This window comes from Misgurnus anguillicaudatus, chromosome 24, assembly GCF_027580225.2.
Source record: "Misgurnus anguillicaudatus chromosome 24, ASM2758022v2, whole genome shotgun sequence".
NCBI lineage: Eukaryota > Metazoa > Chordata > Actinopteri > Cypriniformes > Cobitidae > Misgurnus > Misgurnus anguillicaudatus.
In genome coordinates, this window is record NC_073360.2 from 45,670,741 (window position 1) to 45,698,224 (window position 27,484).

The following is a 27,484-nucleotide window of genomic DNA, read 5'->3' on the forward strand; positions in this document are numbered from 1 at the left end:
AATTGTCTATTTTTTCTCTGATGACATCAGTGTCAAATCCAAAGACATGTTGAAAACTTTTAATTTACAAACCAAACTCAAAGCACGAAGATACCGATGAACACAAGAGTTTTGTATTGTATCTCAACATTTACTGACCTGAAATCAGTTCTGGTCAGTTCATATTTTTAGCCCCTTTAATTTGGCATTAATTACACTGGCAAGAGACAGAAATGTATGCATATAATCCAATAGAAATGTATATCAAATCATCTTGATTCAGCTGAAGGATATGATGTCAGAATGTTAGATTTGAGTTTTTATTAACTTTTTAAACACAAAGTCATTTAGCAGTTAAATATTAACACAAACAGGTTCAGCGTTAACCAAATATTCAAAGGTTATTATAGCAACGAAATACATAAAGACAAACAAAAAACATATAAAGTTAAAACTTTGTACACAAAAAGATTATTTATAATAATTGAAACTTCAACATGCATTTTAGGAAAACATCCCATAATAATATTAAAGACACTGTTAAATAAGACCTCGGTTATTATGATTTCTGTCAATGATGAAAACAAACCCAACAAGAGAGTAAAGGAGCTGCAGGTAAATCATGAGGTAAACTCAAACTCCTCGAAACTCCCTGACTTCTCGTAACGAAACTAAAACTCCAAGAGTTTAACTATTGACTAGTGTTTAACTATTAATCCAGCAAGTTTCTGTAAAACTCTTGAAGAAAATGAAATGTATGAAGACTTGGGAGAGGATTGGTCAGATCTGAAGTCTTTATTGATCAATCGGCGACCCCTGCTGGTTACCAAACAAACATTAAAAGATTCACTCTCCGCTCCATTCAGACAGATATGAAATGAAGATTTTAAAGGTAGAGGTCACTAGAAAAGATAAAAGCAGCTAAAGGAAGATTGATGAATGATTTCTAACAGCAAAAACACAACGATATACAGCGAAACTCAGTTTCGTACAAATGACACAATGAAAAGAAATCAACATCACACACACACACACGTGCATGCACACACAAAACACAAAACTCTTTCAAGTTATCTGTGTGTATCAGTCAGGACTGATTTTGGCTTTTTCCCTTTAAAATCTTTCAACATGCAAAAAACAAACTGCTGTCAATAATAAACATGTCAGTCATCTTTCAAAGCAAAACTGAGGAATGTTCTGATGATGTCACTTCCTCCAAACCTAAAACCAGGAAGTATTCTCAGGATGTGGGTGGCGTTTTGTAGTGAAACATCCTTTTAACATAGTGAGGATGCAAAATATTGTGGACGACCAGATTATACCAGCCAATGAAATTAAAAGGACTTTCTCAGATAAAATGACACCAGTGCAATGTTTCCCTTAGAAAAACACTTCAGACCAGACTGCTCTGGTTTGGTCCGGTTTGGACGAGACTCATTTCTGCTGCTTCAGGCTGGTCAACAGGATCTGTTTATGAGTGGGGTCATGAACGCCCGCCTCCTCTAGATCTTCCTCTGTGATGTCACTGCAGGGAAGAGAGATGATTGGATGAGCTGTGGAGATGGAGTATGTGATTTCAGACAGATGAGAGAGTGAGACAGTTGATTTCAGACAGGTGAGAGCTAGACAGGTGATTTCAGACAGGTGAAAGTGAGACGAGTGAATCAGACAGGTGAGAGTGAAACATGTGATTTCAGACAGATAATAGAGTGAGACATGGGATTTCAGACAGGAGAGAGTGAGACAGTTGAGAGTGAGGGGTGGTGATTTCAGATAGATGATATAGTGAGACAGGTGATTTTAGACAGGTGAGAGTGAGACATGTGATTTTAGACAGATAAGAGAGTGAGACAGGTGAAAGTGAGAATGTTAAGAGTGAGAGAAGTAGAGGTGAGAGAGTAAGACAGGTGATTTTAGACAGGTGAGAGTGAGACAGGTGATTTCAGACAGTAGAATGAGACGGGTGATTTCAGACAGAGGAGAGTGAGACAGGTAAGAGTGAGACTGTTTAGAGTCAGAGAAGTAGAGGTGATAGAGTAAGACAGGCGATTTCAGACAGGTGAAAGTGAGACAGGTGATTTCAGACAGATGAGAGTGAAACATGTGAATTCAGACAGATGAGAGTGAGACATGTGATTTCACACAGGAGAGAGTGAGAGACTTGAGAGTGTGGGGTGGTGATTTCAGATAGATGATATAGTGAGACAGGTGATTTTAGACAGGTGAGAGTGAGACATGTCATTTCAGACAGGTGAGAGTGAGACATGTCATTTCAGACAGGTGAGAGTGAGACATGTCATTTCAGACAGATGAGAGAGTGAGACGGGTGATTTTATACAGGTGAGAGTGAGACAGGTGATTTCAGACAGATGATAGAGTGAGACAGGTGATTTTAGACAGGTGAGAGTGAGACAGGTGATTCAGACAGATAAGAGAGTGCGACAGGTGAAAGTGAGAATGTTAAGAGTGAGAGAAGTAGAGGTGATAGAGTAAGACAGGTGATTTTAGACAGGTGAAAGTGAGACAGGTGATTTTAGACAGGTGAGAGTGAGACATGTGATTTCAGACAGATGACAGAGTGAGACAGGTGATTTCAGACAGATGAAAGAGTGAGATGGGTGATTTCAGACAGGTGAGAGTGAGACAGGTGATTTCAGACAGATGAGAGTGAGACAGGTGATTTCAGACAGGTGAAAGTGAGACATGTGATTTCAGACAGGAGAGAGTGAGACAGTTGAGAGTGAGGGGTGGTGATTTCAGATAGATGATATAGTGAGACAGGTGATTTTAGACAGGTGAGAGTGAGACAGGTGATTTCAGACAGATAAGAGAGTGAGACAGGTGAGAGTGAGACAGGTGAAAGTGAGAATGTTAAGCCTGAGACAAGTAGAGGTGAGAGAGTTAGACACGCGATTTAAGACAGGTTAAAGTGAGAAAGGTCATTTTAGACAGGTGAGAGTGAGACATGTGGTTTCAAACAGGTGAAAGAGTGAGACAGGTGATTTCAGACAGATGAAAGAGTGAGATGGGTGATTTCAGACAGGTGAGAGTGGGACAGGTGATTTCAGTGAGATGAGAGTGAGACATGTGATTTCATACATGTGGGAGTAAGACATGTGATTTCAGACAGATGATAGAGTGAGAGAGGTAAGAGTGAGAATGTTAAGAGTGAGAGAAGTAGAGGTGATAGAGTAAGACAGGTGAAAGTGAGACAGGTGATTTTAGACAGGTGAGTGTGAAACATGTGATTTCAGACAGTTTATAGAGTGAGACCTGTGATTTCAGACAGATGAGAGTGAGACATGTGATTTCAGACAGATAATAGAGTGAGACATGTGATTTCAGACAGGAGAGAGTGAGACAGTTGAGAGTGTGGGGTGGTGCTTTCAGATAGATGATATAGTGTGAGACAGGTGATTTTAGACAGGAGAGAGTGAGACAGGTGATTTCAGACAGATAAGAGAGTGAGACAGGTGAGAGTGAGACAGGTGAGAGTGAGACAGGTGAAAGTGAGAATGTTAAGAGTGAGAGAAGTAGAGGTGATAGAGTAAGACAGGTGATTTTAGACAGGTGAAAGTGAGACAGGTGATTTTAGACAGGTGAGAGTGAGACATGTGACTTCAGACAGATGACAGAGTGAGACAGGTGATTTCAGACAGATGAAAGAGTGAGATGGGTGATTTCAGACAGGTGAGAGTGAGACAGGTGATTTCAGACAGATGATAGAGTGAGACAGGTGATTTTAGACAGGTGAGAGTGAGACAGGTGATTCAGACAGATAAGAGAGTGAGACAGGTGAAAGTGAGAATGTTAAGAGTGAGAGAAGTAGAGGTGATAGAGTAAGACAGGTGAAAGTGAGACAGGTGATTTTAGACAGGTGAGAGTGAGACAGGTGATTTCAGACAGATGATAGTGTGAGACAGGTGATTTTAGACAGGTGGGACTGAGACATGATTTCAGACAGATAATAGAGTGAGACATGTGATTTCAGACAGGAGAGAGTGAGACAGTTGAGAGTGAGGGGTGGTGATTTCAGATAGATGATATAGTGAGACAGGTGATTTTAGACAGGTGAGATTGAGACAGGTGATTCAGACAGATAAGAGAGTGAGACAGGTGAGAGTGAGACAGGTGAAAGTGAGAATGTTAAGAGTGAGAGAAGTAGAGGTGATAGAGTAAGACAGGTGATTTTAGACAGGTGAAAGTGAGACAGGTGATTTTAGACAGGTGATTTTAGACAGGTGAGAGTGAGACAGGTGATTCAGACAGGTGAGAGTGAGACAGGTGATTCAGACAGGTGAGAGTGAGACAGGTGAGAGTGAGACAGGTGATTCAGACAGGTGAAAGTGAGACAGGTGATTTTAGACAGGAGAGAGTGAGACAGTTGAGAGTGAGGGGTGGTGATTTCAGATAGATGATATAGTGAGACAGGTGATTTTAGACAGGTGAGATTGAGACAGGTGATTCAGACAGATAAGAGAGTGAGACAGGTGAGAGTGAGACAGGTGAAAGTGAGAATGTTAAGAGTGAGAGAAGTAGAGGTGATAGAGTAAGACAGGTGATTTTAGACAGGTGAAAGTGAGACAGGTGATTTTAGACAGGTGAGAGTGAGACATGTGATTTCAGACAGATGACAGAGTGAGACAGGTGATTTCAGACAGATGATAGAGTGAGAAAGGTGATTTCAGACAGGTGAGAGTGAGACAGGTGATTTCAGACACATGATAGAGTGAGACAGGTGATTTTAGACAGGTGAGAGTGAGACATGTGATTTCAGAATGATTACAGAGTGAGACAGGTGATTTTAGACAGGTGAGAGTGAGACATGTTATTTCAGACAGTTGATAGAGTGAGACAGGTGATTTCAGACAGATGACAGAGTGAGATGGGTGATTTCAGACAGATGATAGAGTGAGACAGGTGATTTCAGACAGATGATAGAGTGAGACATGTGATTTCAGACAGATGAAAGAGTGAGATGGATGATTTCAGACAGATGAAAGAGTGAGATGGGTGATTTCAGACAGATGATAGAGTGAGACAGGTGATTTTAGACAGGTGAGAGTGAGACGAGTGAATCAGACAGGTGATAGTGAAACATGTGATTTCAGACAGATAATAGAGTGAGACAGGTGATTTCAGACAGATGAGAGTGAGACATGTGATTTCAGACAGGTGAGAGTGAGATTTTACACAGATGAGTGAGACAGGTGATTTCAGACAAGAGTGAGACAGGTGATGGGAGAGAGTGAGACCGGAGATTTCAGACAGTAGAATGAGACGGGTGATTTCAGACAGATGAGAGTGAGACAGGTAAGAGTGAGACTGTTGATGTCAGACAGGTTACAGAGTGAGATGGGTGATTTTAGACAGTGAGACATGTGGTTTTTGACAGGTGAGTGTGAAACATGTCTCACTCTCACCTGTCTGAAATCACATGTCTCACTCTAATCTGTCTGAAATCACATGTCTCTGTTGATGTCAGACAGATGATAGAGTGAAATGGGTGATTTCAGACAGATGAAAGTGAGACATGTGATTTCAGACATATGAGAGTGAGACATGTGGTTTTTGACATGTGATTTCAGACATATGAAATAGTGAGACATGTGATTTCAGACATATGAAAGAGTGAGACAGGTGTACCTAAGGAACTCAAGATCGTCCCATCCGTTGTGCAGGAGACCCTCTTCATAATTCTGTAGTCCTAATTTCTGCAGCCATTCACCAACACTGCAGTCCACAGAGAGACTACTGCTACTGCTCTCAGCATGCCACAAACCCTACACACACACACACACACACACACACACACACACACACACACACACACACACACACACACACACACAGTTTAAATGTTACAAGATTACAACAACAAAGAGGTTTGAATCAACACAAGCGTTGGTGATGGTGTTGTCACCTCCTCAGGTAGATCTTCAGCGATGCTCTCCTCTTGTATGGAGCGCGGAGGGAAGGTGAGACCTCGCAGATGTTGTCCGGCCGCCACCTTCAGAACCGAACCTCCAGACCCACGCTCACGACCTGACGGATACTCCACCTCGCTCAAGGTTTTGGCCATTTGTAGCACTGAACATGATTGGTCGTCCAGTCCTGAGGCCCCACCTCCTCGACGGAACGGGGCGGGGCCCGAGTTCAGCACAGATGGTGTGTCCATACAGAAGGCCACGCCTCCTCCAGTCGGCGATACGAAGCTCGGGGATGACAGTGGCTTTGACGTAACTGCAGAAGCAGGTGGGATTTTGACGTCTGCTAAATCGGGAAACATTCGTGGTTTGCCGAATGAGTTTTCTGTCATCTCCAGAGCTCCTTTGGGCAGAGGAGGAGGAGGGAAATCAGGAGGGGGGCGATTCAGTGACCCGACGTGTGTCCCGATGTTCCCGTCGTCTTCTGAGGACCCCTCCTCGCTGATGGGTCGAACCGGGCGTCCGGTCGTCTGCCTGCGGCTCTGCGCGGAGCTTCCGCTGGGCGGCTTGTTCTTCCCCACGCCGCCCACAGGAGGAGCCGTTTTACTGGATACTGGAGGGTGGGCGGAGCCTGGGAGCATGTCAGAGGCCAGGGCTGCTGATTGGTTTGGAACTCCTTCTAAAATGTAGTAGGCGGGATTATTGAAGCTGTTTTTAGTTCCCCCGCCATCAAACGCATCCTGTTTGTTTCTGACAAACCAAGAGAAATAAAATAAAGAAAGTTTGTTATTTTTTCAAAACTTTATTTAAAGAGGTCAGCAGTCTCAACTTCCCATAACATACAATTAATTATTATTATTAATACTGCTTTTGCTCATTTAATGCTTTTTCACTTCATCTGTACTGTCTTTTATAGACTTTAATGTAAAATATAAATAAAAAAAATTAATTATAACGAATATTCCAATATTACATTATTGAAAAATCTCCATCCCTAATTACCACTTTGAGCGTACATTATTGTTGAATAATTCAACGTTGACAATTATTCATTACATTTACAACACTTGACTGAAATGTTTCTGATGATCTTAAATATCTTATAAAAATCATTTATGTTAAATGTAAAATGTTTGAAATTACTTTTTTTAAGAAAAATATATATATGTTCCAACATGTAAATGTTTTTGATTAGAATCCTACATTTTTATTTAAAAGTAGTGTATACTGTAGTGTATAGTGTAGTGTATAGTGTAGTGTACATGTAAACAGAGAAGATGAGTGGACTCAACTATTAAACACTATCATGAGTTTCTCTGTCCAGTAGATGTCACTGCAGTCAGATATTTGTGCTTTTATCACTGCAATGACGTACAGTAAATAAAGTTTCATATAAATATAATAAACTGATGATGAAACACAACCTCACTTTCTGTTCGGCTGTAAAACGACTACAAAATACAGATCTTGTGTGTGTGTGTGTTACCTGCTCTGTGTGTTGTCGTCTTTACAGGAGTGTGTGTGTGGATGTCGAGCTGTGATGTTTTTATCTCCTTCTTCAGGCACTTTACTGAGATCAGCTGACCCCAATTTCCTGCTACACACCCACACAAACAGACACACAACCTGATTTTACCCTGATGAACATCATTTATGATCTTAAACGCCTCAGCGATGATAATGAGCAATGCTGTATGATGTAAACCCATAAATTCAAGGAAAGATTTACATCAAATCAAACATAAAAACACAGAATGAGCTGATAAATGTTGATGTTCTGTTATGACATTACACATAACATCAATGATGGACTCACTGGACGTAATCATGAGATGGTCTGGGATGAAGACTTCTGCCCTTTGATACTGATGTCTCGTCTTTGTCAACACTGATCCACTCTGACAAACAAGAGACGAATAAATGATAGAAAATATCGGAGTGAGACACACACATGCATGCATACGCACACACGCATAGATGCATGCACACACGCACGCACGCACGCACGCATGCACAAACAAGCACACACCCGCATGCATGCACGCATGCACACACACACACACGCATGCACACACACACACACGCACACCTGCATGCACACACACACGCACAGACACACGCATGCATGCACAGACACACATATGTACATGCACACACACCTGCACAAACACGCACACCTCCACAAGCATACACATGCACACACGGACACGCACACACAGTGTTAGTACCGTATAGACGTTCTCTTGTGCCCATGCGCTCTGATGGGACTCTGACTCTCATGGATCCGCGGATGTTTCCCGTCTCTTCTCCGCGGTGAGACAGATATGTGTGAAACTGTTGTGCTGTGCTGCCGATCATGGACTTCAGAGCTAATACACACTCTCCTACAAACACACAAATCAAAGTCTATGCGATGTGACAAACATCTACCTCAGGTGGAGCTACAGCAAATATTAGCTAATACTTCCAGGTCAACGAGTCTCACTGTGCTGAATCTCACTAAGCAAAAGTCAAACTAAAATTAACATTTACAACTAGTTACCTGAATAATAACTACGTACCGTAGGATTCGTAACCATCTAGAGATTTGACAGTGAGCAGAAGATGTTGGTCCTGAAGATACTCAATGTCAGATAGGATGGGCTTCAGTGTCGTCAGCTGCTTAGATGACCAACCCACACGCAAGAAGTTGATGTTGTCACTGCTCTGAGTATCATTCTCATAACTCTTCTTAAACTCTACAGAGAGATTTTTATTCAGAAATGATTATCTGGTCTGGATCAGTCCATGCATCTGTGTGTTAGTGTCTTACCTTCTAGACATGTGGAGTAAAACTCAATGAAGAATTTGGTTCTGCTGGCAGTCTTAACAATAGCTTCAATATTCTCAAACTCAATATAAGCTTGCTCTGAAGATTTGGGCAGTCCTGTGGAGAGAGACAGACGTCATGAACACCTGTCGTAACACTCTTTACTAAAACACTGAAGGAAGTGATGTCATACCTTTCTTAGATACAAACTGTGAGGTCACGCCCACCTCAAACGTACCAAACACAGGTGAATGATCACTGCTTACGATATCATCTGTACAACCTAACAAACAGAAATAAATAATATATTCACATACACACTGACCTTCATCATCATCTTCACAGTCTACACCATTAAAATCACATCTGACTGGATCGATTTAGTTGAAAATCTAGTCCATGGGTAGGTTACCACAGTAATCTGTCTGGTTGCCATGGTGACTGCGTACCATAAGAGTTGCAAACTATATGAGTCTCCGGATAAGATTTCCAGAGGATCCTGTCGCACCACGACGGCACGTTCGTCCGCATCTACAGGACAACAGAGAAGGAGAATTTAATGAACGCCATCAGGATGTTTCACTTCCTTTGGCAAAGGTCACATGACAGGAAGTGCGCACTTATCTCAGGGGTCAAAACATGTTCACAGGATATCTTTCTTATTTATTTAAAGGTGTGAGGTTTTCTTAAAGTATGCATTGATGTGTAAAATAACTTCACGTGAACACGTACACCCGTAGCTTTCTGCTTCTGCCACACGTATGTGTCACGTGAACCTCGCTCGTATCGATACGTGGGGGGATAGGTGATCTCCTCCTCCGCTGGACACAAACACACACAGAGGACATGACACGTCATAGAAAGGAAACACAGAGAGACACACATCTCAATAGCTGGGCACATAAATGAGGAATAATGTGAAGACGCACCGAAACGAAGGAAGACCTTATTCTTCTCTCTCTCCAGATTTAGCTGGTCCACCTTTAACAAAGGCTCAAATTCCTTCCTGTTGATGTAGTTGAGGATTTCCTGTAAGTGAGAGAGAGTCAGAAACACATAGCTCATGTGTCCAATCACAATACATCTCTGCTATCAGCTGTCAAACACAGAAACACCAAAACTTTCACACTCAGATAATCTGATGCCACAGATGATGGGCAAGTCAAGCACATTGCATTGCAAAATCAACTTTAGAAAATAAGTTTTTAGATAAAAAACAACTTAGATGAATTTGTGCTTAAAACAAGCAAATAAAATCTGCCAATTAGGTAAAAAAATCTTGTATTTTCTTGAATCAAGTGATTTTGTTCTCACCCCTTGACAGATTATTACTATTTTTTGCTTGAAAAAAAATGTGAAAAGTTTTTAGATAAAAAATAAATTTTTGTGCTTAAAACAAACAAACAAAAATCTACCAATGGGGTAAAAAATCTTGTATTTTTCTTGAATTAAGTGATTTTGTTCTCACCACATTGGCAGATTATAATTTTTTTGCTTGTAAAAAAATCTGAAAATAAGTTTTTAGAAAAAAATATACAATTTAAAATGAATTTTTGTGCTTAAAACAAACAAACAAAAATCTACCAATGGGGTAAGAAAACCCCTGCATTTTCCTTAAATTCAGTGATTTTGTTCTCACCCCTTGACAGATTATTATTAATTTTTGGTTATAAAAAAAATGTGAAAATACGTTTTTAGAAAAAAAAATTAAAAAGAATTTTAGTGCTTGTAAAAAATATCTGAAAATAAGTTTTTAGAAAAAAAAATTTACAATTTAAAATGAATTTTTGTGCTTAAAACAAACAAACAAAAATCTACCAATGGTGTAAAAAATCTTGTATTTCTCTTGAATTAAGTGATTTTGTTCTCACCACATTGGCAGATTATAATTTTTTTGCTTGTAAAAAAATCTGAAAATAAGTTTTTAGAAAAAAATATACAATTTAAAATGAATTTTTGTGCTTAAAACAAACAAACAAAAATCTACCAATGTGGTAAAAAATCTTGTTTTTTAAGTGATTTTGTTCTCATCCCATTGGCAGATTTTTGTAATTTTTTGCTTGTAAAACAAATGAAAATAATTTTTTAGATAAAAAATATACAATTTAGATGTATTTTTGTGCTTAAAACAAACAAACAAAAATCTCCCAATGAGGTAAAAAAAATCTTGTATTTTTCTTGAATTAAGTGATTTTGTTCTCACCCCATTGGCAGATTTTTATAATTTTTTGCTTGTAAAAAAAATGAAAATAATTTTTTAGATAAAAAATATACAATTTAGATGAATTTTAGTGCTTAAAAACAAACAAACAAAAATCTCCCAATGAGGTGAAAAAAATCTTGTATTTTTCTTGAATTAAGTGATTTTGTTCTCACCCCATTCGCAGATTATTATTATTTTTTGCTTGTGAAAAAATTAGAAAATAAGTTTTTAGATAAAAGAATATTCAATTTAAAATGAATTTTTGTGCTTAAAACAAAGAAACAAAAATCTACCAATGGGGTACAAAAATATTGTTTTTTTCTTAAATTAAGTGATTTTGTTCTCATCCCATTGGCAGATTTTTATAATTTTTTGCTTGTAAAAAAATGAAAATAATTTTTTAGATAAAAAAATATACAAATTAGATGAATTTTTGTGCTTAAAACAAACAAACAAACAATCTCCCAATGAGGTAAAAAAATCTTGTTTTTTTCTTAAATTCAGTGATTTTGTTCTCACCACATTGGCAGATTATAATTTTTTTGCTTGTAAAAAAATCTGAAAATAAGTTTTTAGAAAAAAATATACAATTTAAAATGAATTTTTGTGCTAAAAACAAAGAAACAAAAATCTACCAATGGGGTAAAAAAATCTTGTTTTTTTCTTAAATTAAGTGATTTTGTTATCATCCCATTGGCAGATTTTTATAATTTTTTTGCTTGTAAAAAAATCTGAAAATAATTTTTTAGATAAAAAATATACAATTTAGATGAATATTTGTGCTTAAAACAAACAAACAAAAATCTCCCAATGAGGTAAAAAAATCTTGTATTTTTCTTGAATTAAGTGATTTTGTTCTCACCCCATTGGCAGATTATTATTATTTTTTGCTTGTAAATTTACTTAATGTTCATATGTTTTGTCTAAAAACTACACTTATATTCTTAGGTCATTTTGCTCATCAAGAAAATAATTTTAGATATTTCTACTGAATAAAAAGACAAAAATCCTAAGTAAGAAAGTAATTTTTTTAGTGTCCAGATGATGTGGTGTCTGTGTTTATGACAGATGTATGTACCTGTATGTCCATGTCCAGCCGATAGTTAAGATCACCAAACCAGAAGAGATGTGTAAACCTCAGAGAAATGTCAAAGGAGTTCAGCTGTTTGTCACCCAGCGAGAGCTGACGCAGGATATCCAGATAGTTTTGGTTCCTCCTGCCGGGAGTCAAAGGTCATTCATGAAAGCGTGTATTCACTAGGAACTGAATGAAGGATTGAGCATTCATCACTTCTGTCACACCTGTGAATCTTTTCATTGCCGGACGTCAGGTGACAGTTCACAAAACCAAATGATGTCCCATTAAACATGAAGGACACGCCCACTGCACCTTTATTTCCTGATCATACAACAAAAGCAGAAGCAAATAAACAAGACTTCTCTTATAAACATGGAGAGAGAAACAAAAGTGTGTGTTTGTGTGTGTTTGTGTTGTGTTCTGACCGAGTGTATTGGCGATTCCTGTTTTGACGCTGGACACTCCCACGTGACTAATGCGGTTCTCATGTTCTGACTTTACAAACACCACAATCTTAATGTTCCACAGCGTCTGGATGGCGATCTACAGCCGAGAGAGAGAGAAAAGATTTAATAGCAGCGATTTCTTCATTTTATTCCTTAAATTCACTTAAGTTAACTTTCTGTGGAGAGTTTACTGCTGAATGAGAAACACAGATGAACATAACAGAGAAACCAAACTATTAAATTAAACTCTAAAAAAGCACAGACGCACAGTTTGTAATCTGATGTAGGTCTGATCTCACTATAAAGAGAACATGAGATTGAACACCAGACTCTCTGATGATGTCTGTGAATCTCTCACCGGTTTGTAGTCGATCTCTGTAATCTCCTTCAGCCCACAGCGAAGACTCTCCACCCATTCCTTATCACACACCGAGTTCTCCTGAGTGCCGAACACGTAGATGTCGTGAGGGATCGTGATGGCCATCTCATCCAGAGTTTTCCCCAAACCCCGAGACAAAATCCACGAAGCCATGGCTTTAGGAGGAGGAACACTGCCTACAATGAGAAAACAATGAGCGGTAAAATCACAATTTAATGCCGATTATACCCCTGTGTGTGTCTGTGTCTGTGTGTGTGTGTCCGTGTGTCTCACCCATGTTCCAAGTTCCGATGAAGACAGAAATCATGTCCGGCTCATCCTGATTGGAATGTTTGTTCTTCATCAGTTGCAGTAATTGACAGAACGCTTCTCTTTTCTACAGAAATCAGATATGGTTTTGAAGTCATTTTATTCACACAAACACAAGAAATTTGCTCTGCATACTAACATGCATACAGTATACATACAGAAACACAAGAAAGAGAAAAACAGAAAAAGGAAAAATAAAGATGATGAGGAGAAAATCAGACATGTGTGTTTCACTCACCTTTGCACTGGCGAAGATGAAGTCTTTCCTCTGACTTTTGTCTTTTTCCTTTTCAAAGACGATTCCCAGTTTATTCTGGACCCGCTGGGACTTAATCAGCTGTCGAACTGCACAAACACACACACAAACACATTATTAAATAACTCGTCAAAATAGAAAAATAAGTTTGCAGTGAATGGTAGTGAATATATCTGCAAAGCTCACATGTGACAATAAACAATCTGTCCATCACACACACATGCACACACACGCGCGCACACACATGCACAGATGCACACATGCAAAGACGCACACACACACACACACACACAGACAAACACAGACACACACACACACAGAAAGGAGCACAGACAAAGTTACACAAAGACACAGTCACATGCAGACACAAAGACAGACACAGAGACAGGCACAGAGACAGACACAGAGATGCAAAAAAAGGCACAGAAATAGACAGAGACAGACAGACACAGAGACAGATGCAGAAAAAGGCACAGAGACAGACACATAGACAGGCACCGAGACAGATGCAGAAAAAGGCACAGAGACAAACACAGAGACAGGCAGACACAGAGACAGACACAAAGACAAACACAGAGACAAACACAGAGACAGATGCAGAAAAAGGCACAGAGACAGACATAGAAGCAGACACAGAGACAGGCACAGAGACAAACACAGAGACAGGCACAGAGACAGACGCAGACAAAGGCACAGACAGAGACAGACACAGACACATAGACCGGCACAGAGACAGACGCAGAAAAAGGCACAGAGACAGACAGACACAGAAACAGACACATAGACAGGCACAGAGTAGGGATGGGCGATATGGCCTAAAATCCATATTGCATTATACATTGCAGCCTCTTGCGATAGCAATATGTATTGCGATATAATAATTTCAATAGACTCGTTTCAGAACAGGTTATATAGACCCTTACAAAAGCCAAACTGCTAAAAAAGTAAGTAAAAGTAAACCGTTATGGCCAGATTAGTCTTGTTACCTTGTTACTTCTTAGCTGGAACTTTTGCCTGACACACTCTACAGCAGGGGTGTCCAGACTTTTTTGTGTGGTGATCTACTTTTAAAATGATAAAGCCGACAAGATCTATCTGCTAAAAACACAGTTAATTATTTAACACTAAACACTTTAAATGCTTGTGGGGACTATACTGCATATATATTGCATATATATATTGCATGTTTCACAATTACTAGACCATATTGGCAATTTCGCGCGTGGAGCAGCAGTTAACTTATGTAACTTATGGCTTAAATCCAAAAAATAGATGTTGCATCGGTCTTTTTCACGAGTTCCTCTGTTTCGCTGACGCTTTCATCCATGTTTATTCGGCTGCAGCTCGAGGCTAAAGTTCGCGGGTAGATTGTGTCATCAACACGCATTATCGCGATAGTGCAATAGATTGAAAATCTCTATCGTATGCCAATTTTCTATCGTTTATATTGCATATCGTTTATATTGCCCATCCCTAGCACAGAGACAGACGCAGAAAAAGGCACAGAGACAGACAGAGAGACAAACACAGAGACAGATGCAGAAAAAGGCACAGAGACAGACATAGAAGCAGACACAGAGACAGGCACAGAGACAAACACAGAGACAGGCACAGAGACAGACGCAGACAAAGGCACAGATAGAGACAGACACAGAGACAGATGAAGACAAATGAACAGATGCAGACACACACACAGGCACAGACGCAGGCATAGTCACACACACACGCAGACACAGGCACAGTCACACACAGATGCACAGACACGCAGATACACACACACAGACACGTGCACACATGCACAGATACATGCACACACGCACAGAAACACACGCACAGGCACACAAGATGCACAGCCACACGCAGGCGCACAGACATAGGCACAGACACAGACACAGGTGCAAACACATGCACACAGGTGCACACACGCAGGCACAGTCACACACAGACTCACAGACATAGGCACAGACACAGGCACACACACACACAGACACAGGCACACGCAGGCACAGTCATACACAGACGCACTCACTCTTATCATGCGTAAACGTGTTCCAGTCTTCCTGAGCATCTTTCATCTTCTTCATCACCACCAGTTTTCCCTCCTCCACATCCACACTAAGTGAATATTTCTGACTTTTACCAATCTTTGTCAAATCTGCCAGATACACATCCAACTTCACCTGAAGCACAAACACACACAACATCAAACACACACACACAAAAAAAAAACACAGATACACACAATCAGAATCATTATGACAATGGCTGATTTTAGGCATTTTTAAGTGTATATAATCTTTATATGTGTGTGTGTGTGTACACACCTCAAAGGTTTGTACTGGTATAGTTTTGTTGTGTCTGATGGACACCAGAGGTGAGAGGGGCGGGCCAGATGTACTCATATCCTGAAGAGCTTTAAGAGCCTGAAACACATTCATCATCAACACAATCTTCTCATGAACCTACAGGATCTGACACATCTTCAGAAAATCAGATTTAAATCTGACAAACCAATGATTTATATGATGTCTGATATTTCCACAGGTCAGTGTGAATATAAACTGAGATCAGATGATTTGTCTGTTTGTGTATTTACCTTCTTCTCTATAGAGGACAGCAGATCTTTCAGGATGGCCAGTTTAGTGACGAGATGCTCCAACTCTTGATCTCCACCCTGAGACATTGACTACAGATGGACAAACAGACAGACAGACAGACAGGTATTTCAATATGAGCATAGAAGCACAAAACAAACAGCAGACAGGAAATGATGTCATACCTGCTGGATCATTCTGGACACCATAGAGGCACTCTGTTGATCAAAGACTTTAGACAAGATCTCCAGTCCACATAATACCTTATCCACCTCTCTACAGACAGACATAAAGAGTCAAAGATTACATTTATTTACCCCACTGTGACTGATTGTGTGTTTTTGTGTGTATATTTGTTTCTCTGTTTGTTTGTTTGTGTGTACCCGTGCAGACGCTTGCAGGATGTCACGAGTGTTTTGTTGAGATGTGGCAGATTGTTTGCACCCTGTTTAACAGCTTCAAGATCCAAAGCGTAACTTCCCTTCAGATACTCATGAGACACTGTACTCAAACCATTTGACCCTGTTACACTACAAACAGAGAAAGACATTTATAAACTTCACTCAATTCGTTTTTAATTCATGATGACTTTAAGAGGGAGGGGCTTACATTTTCAGTGGGAGTGTCCAGACAGGTGAGGGCGGAGCCTGAAGGACTGCCAGCAGAAGAAGCAGTGCGGGGAGGAAGAGGAGGCTTCTCATCTTCACCATCTAAACACACACAAATTAAAATGGGAGTATATATAAATGCGTGTGTGTGTGTGTGTGTGTGCGTCCGTGTGTGTGTGTACCAGAGTAATCTTTCTCCTCTGTGGTTTCTTCTCTTTCCACTGGAAACAGTAATGTGGTCACCAGGCCTTGACTGGGCTGAAGATACAGCTGAATTAACTCAGGAAGAGTCTGAAAACGTTTGGGCTGAACTCCCTGAGACGTCTGAAACACACACACACAGATAAACACATCATTTAAACAAAGACTGTGTAACAAAAAAAAACACTTTTTAAATACAAAGACCAAAAAAAGACCAAAAGCACAAATGACTTGACCCCGTGTGAAAGGTCTGCATTACAATAACCCCTCCTCACCCCTAATACAGGGAAATGAGAACTGTAAGAGGAAAAGTGAAAGGGATTTAGTTCATGTTATGTAGATGTTGAAGTGTTAAAGTATCAATCACACAGTTTATCTAGAATTCATTGATTCACTGATAAACACAAAATCTTACTGTTCATCTACTTTATTCGTTGAACAAATAAACTATTGTCATGATATAAATGAAGACAGTCAACACATTAAAACAAAAGCACACATGCATGCATGCATGCACGCATTTAATAATTTATTTAAGTCCATTAAAAGTAATTCCAGGGTCATAAATAGTACATATGCAATTAAATGCATGGTCAGAATCATGAATCAGTTGCATACATAATCTTCACATATTATGCATAACACTCGGTTGCTAAACATATTATTAGCATCGTCTTAGCAATATATGGCGGCTGTCTATAATAGCAGACAAGGCACAGCATTTTGGTAACTGTTTGTCTCTTTTTGTGCATCCTAAGTTGTTGTAACATTGATACAACCAGCTTGTGTACATGTCCTAAACTCCCAAATATAAAAGCAAATAGTCGACTCTGGTAACCTATGTCTGAGATGATGTTTAGTAGTGGTTGATATTTAATGACTTTGGTCATAAAAGCGTCCTCCACACTAGAGTCAAAGGTACATGCAATCTCCAGAATAAACACCTCTAATACTCACACACATAAACACACGCACACACACACCCACGCAAACACACACACACATAAACACAACAGTACCTGTACAGCCAGAAAGTTTTCTTCATCAGGTAAAATCCTGTATGTGTGCACGTGTTTCTGAAACCTTTAGAGAGAGAAACAAAAACATTACTATTTTATCCTCTTCCTTTACTTCTAACACTTTTGTACAAAGATAGACAGACAATTTTTTGCAAATATTTCCTAATACAAAAGTGTGTGTGTCTGTGTGTGATTGACCGACATAAACATGTTTTAGTACACACACACACACACACACACACACACACACACACACACACACACACACACACACACACACACTCATAGAGGTACAATTACTCATTGAGTTTTGACTAACAAATCAATGAGATTGTGTGTAGCTGTGCGCGTGTGTGTGCGTTTTTGTGTGTGTGTGCTTCTATTCCCAAATGCAGAAACACAGACAGAAATAAAAAACCCACAACATTTGATAAACAAACTGTGTGAGTGTGTTAATGCCTGCGGTTGTCACTGTGACGTGGCGCTGCTTGGCACACAGTGATGAGAAGTTCAAGAGCGCTGGACAGCTGTGTGCGTCTGTGTGTGTGTGTGTGTGCGTCTGTGTGTGTGTGTCTGTGTGTGTCTGTGTGTGTGTGTTCAACACACTAGTAATAATGTGAAGAGAGAACACACACAGCTGTCAGTCAAACACATTATAAACCTCCTGCAACCGTGACACACGGACACGGACACACACACACACACACACACACACACACACACACACACACACACACATAAACGCACATGTGATGCTGGTTGGACATGAACATAATACACGTAATACAGTAAACATGTCTAGCAACATTATACTTTCTGTTTACTCTCTCTCTCTCTCTCTCTCTCTCTCTCTCTCTCTCTCTCTCTCTCTCTCTGTGTGTGTGTGTGTGTGTGTGTGTGTGTTTCCTCGCTCTATGTCCTACTTCCTGTTCCTGGTCCTACAGAAAAATGGACAGACAGACAGAGAGAGGTAGACAGATGGACAAATAAGTGTTTTATAATGTTTTTAAGCACACACACAATGTTTGTTTATTAAATGTGTTTTTTCTGTCAGTGTTTCTGTATTTGGGAAAAGAAACACACGTGTTTTGTATGTGTGTGTCTGTGCGTATGTGAGTGTGTGTGCGTGTGTGTGCATGTCTGTCTGTGTGTGTGTGTGTGTGTGTGTGTGTGTGTGTGTGTGTGTGTGTGTGTGTGTGTGTGTGTGTGTGTGTGTGTGTGCGTGTGTGTCAGTGCTGTGTGTCAGTGCTGTGCGTGACCACAGACAGAAAAAGCCTGTGACTCCTCCCTGTATAATTTCAGTTTGAGCTGTGATGTTTTATCTTCAGCTTTATAAATGTGTGTTGTAGTTTTACTTTGTACATCACACAAGACTCAACAACAGAACAAAATGATTCATCATTGTACAGAAAATAAATCAATAAACATATCAGTACATTAAAACTGTTTCTCAAGAAGAGAGTTTGTGTTTGCCAAACATTTAAAAGCATGTGAACTTTTATTATTTAATCTGCTGCACATCACACAATCTGATCTAATATCAGGACAACATATCAGTGAAGCATCATCACACACATCAGACCATCATCACATCTGACCATCATCAGATCAGAGCATCATCAGATCAGACCACCTTCAGATCAGACCACCTTCAGATCAGACCATCACACAGATCAGGCAATCATTAGACCAGGCCATCATCAGATTAGACCATAACACAGATCAGACCATCAGACAGATCGGACCATCACACGGATCGGACCATCACACGGATTGGATCATCACACGGATCGGACCATCATCTGATCAGACCATCACACGGATCAGACCATCATCGGATCAGACCATCATCAGATCAGACCATCACACAGATCAGGCAATCATGGGATCATCACCAGATCAGACCATCACAAGGATCAGACCATCACACTGATCAGACCATCATCGGATCAGACCACCGTCGGATCAGACCATCGTCAGATTAGACCATCACACAGATCAGACCATCACACGGATCAGAGCATCACACGGATTAGACCATCATCAGATCAGACCATCACATAGATCAGACCATCATTAGACCAGGCCATCATCAGACCATCATCAGATCAGACCATCACATAGATCATACCATCATTAGACCAAGCCATCATCAGACCATCATCAGATCAGACCATAACACAGATCAGACCATCAGACAGATCAGACCATCACACGGATCGGATCATCACATGGATCAGACCATCATCATATCAGACCATCACACGGATCAGACCATCATCGGATCAGACCATCATCGGATCAGACCATCATCAGATCAGACCATCATCAGATCAGACCATCATCAGATCAGATCATCACACGGATCAGACCATCACACGGATTAGACCATCATCGGATCAGACCATCATTGGATCAGACCATCATCAGATCAGACCATCACACAGATCAGACCATCATCAGATCAGACCATCACATAGATCAGACCATCATTAGACCAAGCCATCATCAGAATATTATCAGATCAGACCATTACACAGATCAGACCATCAGACGGATCGGACCATCAGACGGATCGGACCATCAGACGGGATCGAACCATCACACGGATCGGACCATCACACGGATCGGACCATCAGACGGATTGGACCATCATCAGATGAGAGCATCACATGGATCCGACCATCATCTCCAGAGCTCTGATCTGTGATCTTATAGCTACACATGACACAAGTTAACATCTGACAAACTCAATTTACAAAGTGTGTTTTCATACTAAAATCACTGATGATGAAGAGATAAGACTGTTGTATGTTTGTGTAATACAGATCTTCATCATAGACGCCATGAATAAAAAAGCTTCAGCTTTGTCTGCGCAGGTGCATCACACGGCTAGTGCTATACAAGAATGTTGTGGTTTAAAAGTACATATTTTTTGTTTTTTGGTGAAAATGTGGATGGTTTTGCTAGATAAGACCCTTATGTCTCGGTTGGGATCGTTTAGAGTTCTTTGAAGCTGCACTGAAACGGTTGAGGTCCACTAAAGTCCACTATATGAAGAAAAATACAGGAATGTTTTCCTCAAAAAACTTATTTCTTTTTGACTGAACAAAGAAAGACATAAACATCTTGGAGAACATGGGAGTGATTTTTTTGTAATTGGATTATTACTTTAAACTAAACTCAGAGTTTATATACAGTAACACACATATAATAAAGGTCTATTAGGAAATATATTACATCAAAATAAACGTTAAAACACAACATCTGTGTATAAGAGTTCAGCTTATAAACTCTATTTGACTTCAGCTTCAGTACTGTAAAAGAGATCAACTAAAATACATAACATCTCCTCAATTTCTTTTTAAAATGTTTGTAACCAAACCGACCAGAGGGCCCATTGACTTCCATAGTAGGAAAAATAATACTATGAAAGAAAATGCTAGTGTGAACTTTAGTCTTGTGTGACTCTCCATTAAACATTTAAATAATAAATCATGTCAACATATCAATATTTATTCACTGACATCACACATAGACAAACAAACCCAAGATCATTATCTGTCTATACAAACATGAGTGACATGGGAAACAGATGTAACACAACACACACACACACACGGACACAAACAATACATTTTATAACAGTTACTGAAACATCCATGATATAGTTATATTCTGCTGCATACTGCAATACATCTAAATGTATAATTGATTTTGATTTGTGTATTTGTGAATGTCTGGGCTGCATAACGATTAAACGCAACTAATCGATTGCAGAATAACAGTTTTTTTTACATCATATATGTGTGCGTACTGTGTATAATAAGTATATATAAATAATAGAAAATACGGCCAATAGAAACACATCAATTTCCCAAAAACTCCCATATATCACAAAAACGTTTTTACCCTTGCATGATGTAGTTTTTTAGGCAATTCGAAAGAGATGCATTTCGCAAAACTGTATATTCATTTTCAGGTCACCTAATGCAAGGAAGTCACATAATTATAATTTGAAGATGACCCAGTACGTGTACTAAAACCTCCAGAAACACCTCAATACAGGTCTGCTCCCAAATATAAGAGGATTTCCTTGCCAATAATATTTGGATAACACTCCTACATCTCTTATGATTTAAATTAATCTACCATTACCTCCAACCTATATGTTGCCACTCCTAAGTATAAGGGGCTTTTCTTGGCATTAATATTTGGATAATACTCTTACGTCTCCTTTGGTTAAAAATAATGTCTAGTGGATATGATATTAGTAAACCTACCAACATCAGTCGACGCGATGATTGAAATGAGTTTCAGTGAAAAAGTTTCAGTTGCACCTCATTGATTAATGGAAACGCCGTCATTTTGCAAGAGTCTAATGTCGACATTTAGAAAATAACGCTGAAGTTTTGCGCAAATCTGCAATGGAAACGCATCTACTGTGTAACTCATCCTGCAGTGTGTTTGTGTTACACATTAACTATCATTACATCATCACGTGACATCCAGACTCAGCAAATTTATCACAGATGCTCACTAATCACCTAGCAACCAACCAGAACCCTCATAGTGACCACTTAGCAACACTCAAACCACCATAACACGCACATAGCAACGACATGTCAACCATTCACCACATGATATGAACCTCTCATATTTACTTTAGATAAAAACAGACAGAGGTTTGATGTCTCCTGCAGAACTCCAACACAAACCAGACACAGATGACACAAAAGTGACACAGCACGTCTTAAAATAATTCATCAGTCATGCACACACACACACACACACACACACACACACACGACTGAAGCAACGTGTTGTGATCTGCAGTATTCCTGTACGTGCATGTAATCATGTGTGTTGTGTTAGTTGAGTTCTGCCTGATTTTGTCCGTCTGTACGAAACATTTCATTCCCTCTCTAGTGAACACAAACACACACCAGCCATCACTCAGAAATGCATGCGTGCCTTGACACGCTCGCTGACAAAAACACCCCCAAAAAATACTCCATCCCACCATTGAACCCTTTCACACACATCAGAAGAGTATGACCGCTGTAAAAAAAAACTGTTACAGACAGGAAGACTCATGTGTCCTGACATTATTAACAACACAAACAAACAAACACTGTGTACTAGGGATGCACCGATAGGATTTTTTTGGGCCGATACCGATTTAAACAGACAACTTCTGGCCGATACCGATACCGATATTAAACACTTGTATACAATACTATTCAGTTGGTCTATTAGCTAGTTTATTTCTGCATCAAATTATTTTTACTGAACATGGATTGGATCTAATTAACATTCAACTGACCAACATAATAAGAGAGGCACAAATTAAGCTAAAACAAACAACATAATAAGACAGCATGACAACCTTCAAAGGTGGTTTTAGCTATTCAGCATTTATTTTATTAACAACATTAACTCATTTTTTACATATAATGGATTTCTTTATGCAGTTAATTAATAAACAATCGGTATCAGCCTTTCTCGTGCTATTGCCAATATGCCGATGGTTTCAAATTCATCAAATATCGGCCGATTAATATCGGCGGCCGATACATCGGTGCATCACTACTGTGTACAGTAGAGTATCTTTGCATTGATATTTGAGTTGTTTGCGATGACTTTGATTTTAAATCACTGTAATGGGGGTTTAACACAATACATGGCTACCACAACTGTCTAGTTCATTATCAATAGGAGACGTACAGAAGCGTCAAAACGGGGACGGTTACAGAGGTGAAGCGGAGTCGGTCCACACGCCTTGCTCATGCACACAAAATCATGTCCCTTCTTGGACATGGCTCTTCATGGCAGCGCCATTGAAAAGAAACATATTTGCACTAAATGCTGCACAAAACGGTTCCATTACGCGAGAAAAAAAGCTGTAGCCGTGCTGCGATTTTGACGCATACTGTGTGAAACGCCCATACGACTACTATGAAGGTAAAATAACAGCGGAAATATTTGCATGTGCAGGATAAAATGTGTGTGAGTGTATGTGATATTGAAAGCGTAAAATAAATGTGTGTGCGCATATAAAGGTGTAAATCAAGTATAAAGCGTATCAAGAAAACAAGTTTTGCACATAGTACTGTTAATCGTAATTCATGTCTTGTAAAACCGAAACTTCATATTCACCCTAAATAAGTATGAACTGTGTTCATCTGATCTCTGTTTTACCGCGCTTACACTTTTTCACTTACATTATTTATTAGGCTGTTTACACTTGGTATTAAGATGTATTTCCGTCGATCGGATCACAAGTGGACGAGAGAGACACAGTCACATCTGGTATGTAAATCTTTTGTCCACTTTTGACCCCTTCTGTCCTGATTACTGAGGGGGTGGTCTGTGGAGACTGTGGGCGAGTCTCTCTGCTTTCGTTTAAACGCGAGCGGGAGTAATGACAAGTTTAAAATGACGCAAACGAATATTATCTCAGAGTCTGCTGCTTGTGTTGTAAGTAAACATGTTTCACATTGTTTTGTACATGAATATGTTAGAACTTTCTCTGATATTTCAACGCAATTGATGAAATAAGTTTGCGCAACTTTCACACGCTCACAAAAAGAAACTAATGAAAGACGCAGAGAAACTACTTAGGTTTTATCAATGAACCCTAAAAATAGCATTGTACACCGTGTGTTCACACTAGAAGTGCTCAGTGCTAGAAGTGCTCAGCACCTCAGATTAGATAAAAACTGTTTATTTCGGTCTAAAAGCCGCGTTTTTTTTCATAACTTGGCTGGTGCTGCGCCTTACGGTCAGGTGCGCCTTGTAAGTCAGTATGAATTAATTTTGACATTTATGAGGCAAGAGACAACATTACCGTCTACAGCTGTGAGAGTCCGCTATATGCTGCTTCTGTATTTATGTAATTCAATGAATTCAGTGATGTTGAATGACGAGTATGCAAACTTCACGCTAGTTGGCCTGTTTGGTTAATTTAGACTATTCAACCTTCCAGGTAAGTTCTGTATGTTATGGTTTATCGTTTAAATAACTGATAATATTACTTTAACATACAGACATCTATTCAGCCTGCTGATCTGTCTGCTATTGTTTAATTGAATAACTTGCCTTTCCAGATTAAATGTCTATTCTTCAGCTTAGATTTTGTGAAATAATGATGAGATTTATGTTATTTCATCTTAATGACGCATTTTTGAATGATGTGGCTTATATTCCAGTGCAGTTTATAGTCCGGAAAGTACGGTAGGCGGACTCATATGGCGGTTCAAACACATTCGACCACAGGTGCGTTTACACTACAAAAGTAATCCAGTCTAATGTGTTTTCGACTACCTCTGAACGCGGTTGAAAGTGGATGAGCCCAAAATGTTTTGAACACCGTTTACACCTATCTTTAACATCGTCCACTTGTGTGATCCAATTGACGAAAATACATCTTAAAGGCAGCATTACACGAGAATTTTTTAAGATGTAAAATAAATCTTTGGTGTCCCCACAGTACATATGGGAAGTTTTAGAATACAGTACCCCAAAGATAATTTATTATAACATGTTAAAATTGACACTTTGTAGGTGTGAGCAAAAATGCACAGTTTTTGTGTGTGTCCTTTAAAATGCAAAAGAGCTGATAATGCAAACACTGATCACCATAATAGTGGTTTGTTGAAATTGAAACTCAAATGTGCTGTTTTTTCTCTCTGCACTAAATGGCAGTGCTGTGGTTGGATAGTGCAGATTAAGGGGCGGTATTATCCCCTTCTGACATCACAAGGGGAGCCAAATAGTTTACCAAAACTAAGTTACTGGGTTGATCTTTTTCACATTTTCTGGGTTGATAAAAGCACTGGGGACCCAGTTATAGCACTTAAACATGAAGTCAGATTTTCATGATATGTCCCCTTTAATACAAAGTGTAAACAGCCCCATTTTTTTCTCTTTTCCGATTGGTTCAATAACGCCAGTAGCTGTCTCAGTATATTGGTTTATTTTACACACAGGGACAGATTCTGCTAAATTAATGTCTTTTAAAAGTTCATAAATCGTATTTTTGATTGCAGTTTGACTGCTTTTGAATACAGCGTAAATATGAAGTTTCAGTTTTACAAGACATTAATTACACTTACGATTAACAGTACAATGTTGCGAAACTTGTTTTCTTATGCTTGCACTTTTATTTACAAAAAATATTTCACGCATGCAATGTCACTACCACAAATTTGATCCTGTACATGCAAATCTTTTTGCAGTTAATAGTCTACATGAGCAACACTGCACATTATCTTTATAGAAATCACTTTCAGTTCACTAAACTCTCAGTAGTGCCAGGGTTACATGGCCGTGATAAACATGCAATGAATACCATAGTACATGTCCAAAAATACACATGATAGCTTCTACTTTAGGACATGGCTTTTGTGTCTGTCTGTGTGAGTGTGTTTTGTGTGTTTGTGTGTGTGAGAGAGAGTGAGTAAGTAAGTTTGTGTGTCTGTGGTTATTTTTATGCATGAGGTGGAGGTCATACTGGTCACGTGATCTTTGTGGCCCCGCGTGCCAAATGAATGTGTTTGGATTTTACACAAGTGAAGTGAAGTTTACTGTACATTAACATTACACAGTTCTGGTTCACAACACACACCACAATAAAACAACACAACACAACACATGAGATGAGATAAACCACACACTCAACACAATAATACAACTCTTTAACATTTTAGCTGTATAAAGTAAGTTACAAGACAAAAAAACACATCGCTCCCGTTAAAAGCGGGTTGTCTGCGCTTCGGTCACGCAATATGACGCGGCGCGATGCGACGCTCGCTCTCAAAGTATGAAAAAGTTCACATTTACACACAAGAGTTTTCCTCCGTTAATAAAAGCAATAAAACGCGATATATACTTGTTTATGAGGGACTTACAGCACGCAGAGCGCGTACGCGCCGCTCACGCTCTCGCTGTCCCGCACCAGGAAACTCCCATCGCGCCCCGCGCGCGCCAGCAACTCCTCCGCCGCCGCGCGACTCAGATCCCGGTGATACCACAGCGGTGGAACCGGACAAGCACCGGCCATCACGAGACCAACCGATGCACTCCCGAATAAAGTCCAGTGACCCGCCAGAAACCGCGGGCCGCGCGTCAAACGCAGCGCTCGAGAAGGCGCAGTTTCAGAGTTTGTCCTGCTTTCCCTACAGTTCCTGAAAAACCTCCACGAGAGAAAACACGCGCGCGTGCACGACAGATGGGGCGCGCGATCCCGACACACAATAACACTTAACACACACACACTATCACTAAGGTTAAGTTACTAGTCTATTTCTCGGAAAAAAGCAGTGATATAATAAACCGCCGAACCTTCAGATGCACACGATAAATAAAAAATCCTTAAAGGGATAGTTCACCCAAAAATGAAAATTGTGTCATCATTTACTCATTCTCATGCTGATCTAAACCTCTATGAATTTCTTTTTTCTGATTAACACAAAAGAAGATATTTTGAGAAATGATAAATGATGAAGAAAACATTTTGATAAATGATGGAAAGCACACAGTTGACAGTAAATTCCATCATATTTTTTTATTCCTACTATGGAAGTCAATGTACACTATATGCTGTGTGTTTACCATCATTTCTCAAAATATCTTCTATTGTGTTCATCAGAAGAAAATTAATTCATACAGATTT

At 39.5% G+C, this 27,484-nt stretch overlaps 1 protein-coding gene across 2 annotated transcripts; it reads right to left on the minus strand.

Annotated features, from left to right (window-relative positions):
* Positions 1 to 285: 285 nt before the first annotated feature.
* Positions 286 to 27,051, minus strand: LOC129438756 (phosphatidylinositol 3,4,5-trisphosphate 5-phosphatase 2A). Of its 2 annotated transcripts, none has more exons than XM_073863154.1 (27): positions 26,721 to 27,051; positions 17,809 to 17,872; positions 16,771 to 16,912; positions 16,586 to 16,690; positions 16,364 to 16,505; positions 16,166 to 16,256; positions 15,983 to 16,072; positions 15,711 to 15,809; positions 15,416 to 15,566; positions 13,369 to 13,475; positions 13,095 to 13,197; positions 12,801 to 12,997; positions 12,422 to 12,539; positions 12,221 to 12,317; positions 11,997 to 12,135; positions 9,645 to 9,744; positions 9,448 to 9,536; positions 9,165 to 9,246; positions 8,909 to 8,998; positions 8,719 to 8,832; positions 8,468 to 8,644; positions 8,135 to 8,290; positions 7,723 to 7,804; positions 7,393 to 7,500; positions 5,903 to 6,656; positions 5,626 to 5,762; positions 286 to 1,504 (listed from the first exon to the last, which is right to left on the minus strand). In XM_073863154.1, exons 1-27 carry the CDS (start codon positions 26,870 to 26,872, stop codon positions 1,414 to 1,416), a joined length of 3,777 nt encoding a protein of 1,258 aa, XP_073719255.1. In that variant the 5' UTR covers positions 26,873 to 27,051; the 3' UTR covers positions 286 to 1,413. The 2 variants fall into 2 exon arrangements, with proteins under 2 accessions (XP_073719255.1, XP_073719254.1); XM_073863153.1 differs by having other exon boundaries at positions 7,393 to 7,503; positions 26,721 to 27,050.
* Positions 27,052 to 27,484: the final 433 nt, after the last annotated feature.